This window comes from Nicotiana attenuata, chromosome 9 (assembly GCF_001879085.1).
Source record: "Nicotiana attenuata strain UT chromosome 9, NIATTr2, whole genome shotgun sequence".
In the NCBI taxonomy this organism is placed as follows: domain Eukaryota; kingdom Viridiplantae; phylum Streptophyta; class Magnoliopsida; order Solanales; family Solanaceae; genus Nicotiana; species Nicotiana attenuata.
This window is the reverse complement of record NC_031997.1, coordinates 2737691-2744654: the sequence shown is the minus strand read 5'-3', so window position 1 is coordinate 2744654 and position 6964 is coordinate 2737691. Positions and strand designations below refer to the sequence as shown.

The 6964-nt window shown below is 32.5% G+C and overlaps 1 protein-coding gene across 1 annotated transcript; it reads left to right on the top strand.

The window, feature by feature from the left end:
• Positions 410–5170, top strand: LOC109232728 (polygalacturonase At1g48100). The gene is made up of 8 exons (XM_019398470.1): positions 410–765; positions 1474–1602; positions 1797–1964; positions 2730–2771; positions 2865–3072; positions 3782–3863; positions 4005–4113; positions 4585–5170. Exons 1-8 carry the CDS (start codon positions 472–474, stop codon positions 4987–4989), a joined length of 1437 nt encoding a protein of 478 aa, XP_019254015.1. The 5' UTR covers positions 410–471; the 3' UTR covers positions 4990–5170.

The window sequence follows — 6964 nt, the reverse complement described above, 5'->3', positions numbered from 1 at the left end:
AGTTAAAATTAAATCCAAAAGAAAAGTTATAATTAATTCCTACAAAACTAGGCATATGTTAGAATCATATATTACTACATTACTTTCACATTTATAAGAAATATAAGATTGAAAAAAAAAAAGTTGCGAAGGGAATTTCTTTTTTTTAAAAAGCAAGAATAAAGTGAACCTTTAGAATATACTTGTGTTCATCTTTTCTTTGTTCTTTTGCTTTCAGACTCTTTGACAAATAATTCTGATTGAACCAAAAATTGTGACATCCATTTTACAATTTGAATGGGACCCATGTAAGTACTTGGAATGGCACTTTAGCAATTTGAGATGATAATAAGGGTATATTTGGCTGAATGGTCTTATATAAAGTGTCAATAACCACCTCATTTCAGTATTTCACTACTTCCTAGTTCCAAATTCCAACATAGTAACCACCTGAAGTAGAAACATTAATCCTCTTTAACAGTTTTGTTTCAAATGAAGAAGAATTATAAACACTCTCCTCTAATCTTTCTCCTTGCTCTTTTACTTATTTTCTTCACTACATTTACAATGGTATCAGTTGAGGCTAGGAAACACCATACAAAGAAGAGCAAAATACACCACAAACATAGGAAAAATGGAGGTGGAAATAAAGCACCAGGTTGTTCAGAGACTCCTTCTCCCACCCCAACTCCAGCTCCTTCTCATGGTTTTTACCCTACAGAGCCTCCCATTTTTGATATCTTGTCCTTTGGAGCCAAAGGTGATGGAGTTTCTGATGATTCCAAGGTAAAGCAAAGCTAATTACATAAAGTTCATGTTTTATACACTGAAAATGTAAATTTTTTCATATAATTAGATATTTGAAAGACAGTCACATATAAATTTAGGTGATTGGACAATATTTTCTTGAAATTGGAAGAGAAAAAGTACTTGAAGTTAAAGTTCAAATAGAGTTTTTGAAAGTTATTATATCTGGACATGAATTTCACTTGGAATAAAAGTTGAAATCGGAAATAGACTTCAAGATTTAGATATTGAGAGTGTAAATTTGTTCATATTATTAAATCATTTAAAAGACAATTACAGGTGTTTAGACACTATTTGATTGAATTCTGGAAAAAATAGATAGTATCTGAAGTTTAAGTTCAAAAAACGTATTTGTAAATTATTTGGTTTGGATATGGATTATGTTTCACTTGGAATAAAATTGAAGTATTGTGAGTGAACCGTTATATCACCTGAAATTCTCCTCAAACTAAACATGTTTTTCAGTATTTTATTAGTATTTCTAATATCGCAGTTTGGTATTTTGAAAAACTGATGAACAAATCATTATTCTCAAATACTGATTAAACAACATTAATAGAGTAAAAGAAACTTTAAAAATTTTATGTATAAAACATAACTCCAATCCCATATTATGGTTTTCGTCAACAGTATTGAGCTTAGTGTCTAACCATGGAGAAAATCTTCATCTCTTTGATATATGTATAGGCACTTGAAGCAGCATGGGAAGCTGCTTGCAAAGTCCAAGGGGCTACTCTACACATTCCTTCAGAATTCCAATTCTTAATCAGTCCCATTACACTTCAAGGACCATGCATGCCTAACTTTATTTTTCAGGTTTATAAATTAATATTCTATTCCCTCATCTTTCACAGTCTCTAATACCCACGCCCTAAAAGATTAATTTTCTCTTCACTTGCAAAAAGTATATATAACAGGAAATATATATTCTTTGCCGGCTAAAAGTTCCCCTTTTTTATGATTTAAAAGTTACTATTAGAATTCTGTGGAATTAAATAATTAAAGTGCAGGTAGATGGAATTCTCTTGGCTCCTTCAAAAGTAGGAACCTGGCCCAAATCCAGCTTGTTCCAATGGTTGAATTTCAAGTGGATACACAATTTTACCATCCAAGGAACTGGCACTTTTGATGGCCAAGGCTATAACTGGTGGAAACTTTCTCAAATTGATTATTTCCAGGTTTGTACTTTTGTACCTCTAAGAATATTACTCTAACTTTACACACAAAGTAAGAAAAAACGACAGCCTTAGTGAGGCAGGAGGTTAATGAGAACCCTTATATTACTTCTAATACAATATTACTTCTACATATTAACTGTATAAAGAACTTTGGCACTATCACTTATTTTAATATGTTGTAATACATAGCATATTTTATTTTTTAAGTTATTAATCATACATTTTTGTGAATAGTTACCTGTGGTTATTATTCAAATGACCTTTAGTATAAGAGCTCTTTCGCAATGTTAATGTGTAAAAATGATACTATGCTTTATGTTATTACACATGAAGGAGAGAGTCGGTGTTTTACCCCCCATAAACTTAATTGTAGAATGGGCACAATATATCGATCCTAATCATAGTATTGAGTGTGCGAATAAAGTTCTACATTAATTTTATTTATAATGTTGGGTGTGCGAACAAAGTCCAATATTAGTAGCTGAAAAGGTTGGGACGGTATGTATAAAGTGTAGGGATACCCTAATTAATGGTACGATGTGCGACCTTTTGAGAAGAAAAAAAAACGTACAGGTGCGGACCAAAGCGGATAATTTCATACTATGTTAATAGTATATTTGGGCTGGTTTAGCCCAACACATAATATCACTAAATTAAACCATTTTTTTTTTGGTCGAAAAGATACACATTGCATAGATACTAAAACCATCTTTTCATGTTAATGATCATAATATTCTTCTCTCATTTCATATTTTTTTTTTACAGGAGATGAAGACATCTAAAAGCATTCCTGATATAAAACCGACTGTAAGTAGAATATATAAGGTGTCTTCCTTTATTTAATTAGTTGAATGCAGTTATGAATGAATAACTTTTTCTTTTTAAAATTTTGGATGACAGGTTTTACGATTTTATGCTAGCTATAATGTGACGGTTCGTGATATCAAGATTATGAATAGTCCTCAATGTCACCTAAAATTTGACAACTCTAAAGGAGTAAAAATCAATAACGTTACAATCTCTGCACCAGAAAGTAGCCCAAACACTGATGGTATTCACCTTCAAAATTCTCAAGATGTTGAGATCCATCATTCCAATATAGGAACAGGTAAACATTCTTCTTATTAATTACCTTGGCTTAATTAACTATTCCCTCAGTCCCAACTTATTTAGCATAAATTGGATTACGAGAGTCAAACTCCTTAATTTTGACTGTAAATTTAAATATATATTTTTAAAAGTTTTAAAATGAAATTTACATATTTGAAAATTACATATAAAGTACTCAAATTGACTCTCGAAAATCTAAATCCCGCCACATAAATTGGGATTGCGGAGAATAAAAATTGTAGCATTTTCTTTTTCATTTTGTTCTTTTTCTTTGATTAAACAAAGGAGAACAAAAAAGTATATACGATAGTTGCTACCACGTGCACTTTTGATAAAGTTTCTAAAGGTCCCATGTCAGCCTCCTCTTTCAAACGATAAACGGTCACTAAACTAACTTTTTGTCTTGCCCCCAACATTAAAGTATGTAATATTATAAAGAACATTTAACGTAGTCCAAGTGATTCGTGGTGTATAAATGCCTATGTACCATAGCTTACATAATTAATAATAGTAAGAAAATTGACACCTAACTTTATCCTTGAACCAATTGTTGGTACACCACTAAAATATTAAAGTGATTAAATTACTCAATCCAATGTTGTTGTCCATTAGGATACTTTAGGTAAACTTATTAAGATTTGGTAGTAGAAATGACCTAATTAAGGTTGCATCATTCTTCTAATCTCAATAATTCTTTGAATTACCAGGAGATGATTGCGTGTCAATTCAAACTGGTTGCTCCAATATTCATGTCCATCACATAAATTGTGGTCCTGGACATGGGATAAGGTAATTAATCACTCATTTATCTTATGAAGCAAAATTATGCTTGTATATTAGCAGTAAACTCAGATTTATTTATTAGAGTTTGATATGCTTATTATATGTAGTTTCTAATTAATTTGCTTTTTCATATTATGATAATCCCAGCCTCGGAGGACTAGGTAAAGATAAAAGCGTTGCATGCGTTTCAGACATCATTGTTGAGAACGTGAACTTGGAAAGCACTATGTATGGTGCACGGATTAAGACATGGCAGGTGGGTGCTCGAAACTTATAAAATAGTACATAACTACATATTAAAAATTGGCAGTTTGTTAACCTAAATTCTTCTGACACTCGTAGTTAGTTAAGTATTTAATTTCTATACATTGGGAGTGTAAAATCTTTTTATACCATTAGTAAATTTCAACTAATGTAGCAGGTAATATGCATTATCTTCCAGGGTACTAATCCCAATCTTTTATAGACAGTTTCATGTTGTTATCTTCTAATTACATGTTGTAGCAGATACCTTATCTTATTTTTGAGATTACAGCTCTCACATTTTAAGGAGGCTTACATGTAGATATCCATTCGCTGACCTGCCAGTGTAAAATAATCTTTATACAGATGGTGTATATAACTTAAACTCATTTAGATGAACAATGTGTAGAAGTTATAACTTGTTAGTAAGTTAGTAATTATTTATGTAACAAGAAATAACATTAGTTTCTATATTGGTTTGTAGGGTGGTCTTGGATCTGTGAAGAACATATCATTTTCGAACATTCAAGTGTCAGATGTTAAGGTTCCAATCATGATTGATCAATATTACTGTGACAAGCATGTGTGCAAGAATCAAACAGGAGCTGTAGCAATATCCAACGTTAAGTTCAATCAGATAATAGGAACTTACTCTGCCAAGCCAATTCATCTAGCTTGCAGTAACTCAACTCCATGCACAGACGTTGATCTAATTGACATTCAATTAAAACCATCGTTGAATTATCGGGGAATTCAGCAGGGATTGTGCTGGAATTCTTATGGAAAATCACAAGCACCACTTCTTCCTTCAAGTATGGATTATTGTGTAAGAAGGGGAAGTGGTTTTGTTAGAAGAATATCAAGATCCCATGAAAATATTTGCTCGTAAAATTTTATGTATAGCCATTATATTTCCTAGTTTTTTTTTTGTCTTTCAGGTGTTGTTGTAAATTTGTGTCTGTTTAAATTTTCCTTGGTTGTTTTCTCTTTCCTCTATGTTTTTGCGATGGGAAGGCACAACTTCTAGCCAGTCTAGAAATATGCGATATATAGATGAATTTTGGGCTGTATATTTTCAAGCATTCTCTAAGTTTTTAGTTTCTCTCATTTCTTTTTCCTTTTTATTATTTGCCGAAACGTAACCCTCTTCTTTCAATATATTTATTCACGGAACACTATATGACTTAAACCCTCTTCTTTCAATCTATAAGACAGAAAACTTGACTAGAAGATCACACCATCATAAGATAATTAAATGTACAAGTGTTAAAGAAATTGGGTGTGAGAAGGGAAAGAGAGTTTCGTGGAATCTGTCTAGTCTAAGGTAAGATGAATGTAATAATTTAAACCAAAATCTATATCCAAAGCTAGGTACAAGTGTTGGATAAGAAAAGAATTATAAGGAGAAAGTAAACAAAAATAGAACAAAAAGAGATGAAAAGCTACTGTAACTCTTATATTTCTGATAATACGAAGTGTAAAAGAACTGCCTATAAATAGGCTTACAAAGAAACTGAAAATACTAAAATCTAGCTCCACTAATCCACTTACCCACTAAAGCTAATCAATATCTAAACTTGCTTAAATAAAGGAAACCAACTAACAAACTCCTAAAGACTTGGTCACACATTTTTGAATCACTTCTCAACACTCTCCCTTGATTCAAAAGTGCAAACTCCAAGTTGACCTCTGAAGAACTCGTGCTTTGCTTGCGGAAGTGACTTTGTGAAGATGTCTGCCGCTTGCTCATTCGTACCACAAGTCTTCAAAGTAATTTCTCCAGTAGAAACAAGACTCCGAATATAGTGATAGCGAATATCGATGTGCTTTGTTCTGCTATGAAATGCTGGCTTTTTCGACATTGCAATAGCAGATCTGTTGTCACAGAATATATCAGTTGCATCAGCTTGTTTTTGATTGAAATCTGCAACAAGTCTCCTTAACCATACTGCTTGACAAGCTGCCGAAGTTGCTGCAATATATTCATCCTCTGAAGTTGATAATGCCACCACTTCCTGCTTCTTTGAACTCCATGAAATTGCTCCAGATCCGAGATTAAACAAGAAACCAGATGTGCTCTTTCTATCATCAATGTTACCTGCCCAATCGCTATCAGTAAAGCCAGTTAATGTGAAATTTGTTACCTTAGAATACCAAATTCCATGATCTATTGTCCCTGCGATATATCTCAGTATTCTCTTTGCAGCTCCAAGGTGAAGTTTGCTTGGACTATGCATAAATCTTGACACTACTCCAACAGAGAAAGCAACATCTGGCCTCGTATGAGACAAATAATTTAAACCACCAAAAAGACTTCTAAAATAAGTTGCATTTGCCATTTCAGTACCATCATCAAGACACAACTTCTCATTAATATTCATTGGCGTAGCAGCAACTTTACAATTCACCGTATTAAACCTTTTTAAAAGATCTGTTGCATATTTTCTTTGTGAAAGAAATATGCCATCAATTCCTTGTTTCACCTCAAGACCAAGAAAATAATGCAGTAGACCTAAATCAGACATCTCAAAATTCTTCATCATGCAATCTTTAAATTCAGCCACAATAGACTCACGTGAACCCATATATATTATATCATCAACGTAAAGACATACCGCCAAAAAATTATTTTTACCTTCTCGTTTGATATAAAGAGTAGGCTCATTGTTACTACTTTCGAAATCACTGTTCTGAAAATAAGAATCAATTTTGAAGTACCATGCCCGTGGCGCTTGCTTTAAGCCATAAAGTGTCTTTTTTAACCTGTAAACCTTATCTTCTTTGCCGTTAACTACAAACCCTTCAGGTTGTGAGACATAAACTTATTCTTCCAAATCACCGTTTAAAAAGGCAGATTTAACATC

Excerpts from the sequence above, each read along its gene's own strand:
- LOC109232728 (XM_019398470.1), top strand. The coding sequence starts at position 472 with ATGAAGAAGAATTATAAACACTCTCCTCTAATCTTTCTCCTTGCTCTT. Across the intron at positions 3,073-3,781 it reads TCATTCCAATATAGGAACAG|GAGATGATTGCGTGTCAATT; the intron begins GTAAACATTCTT and ends TTGAATTACCAG. Across the intron at positions 3,864-4,004 it reads GGTCCTGGACATGGGATAAG|CCTCGGAGGACTAGGTAAAG; the intron begins GTAATTAATCAC and ends TGATAATCCCAG.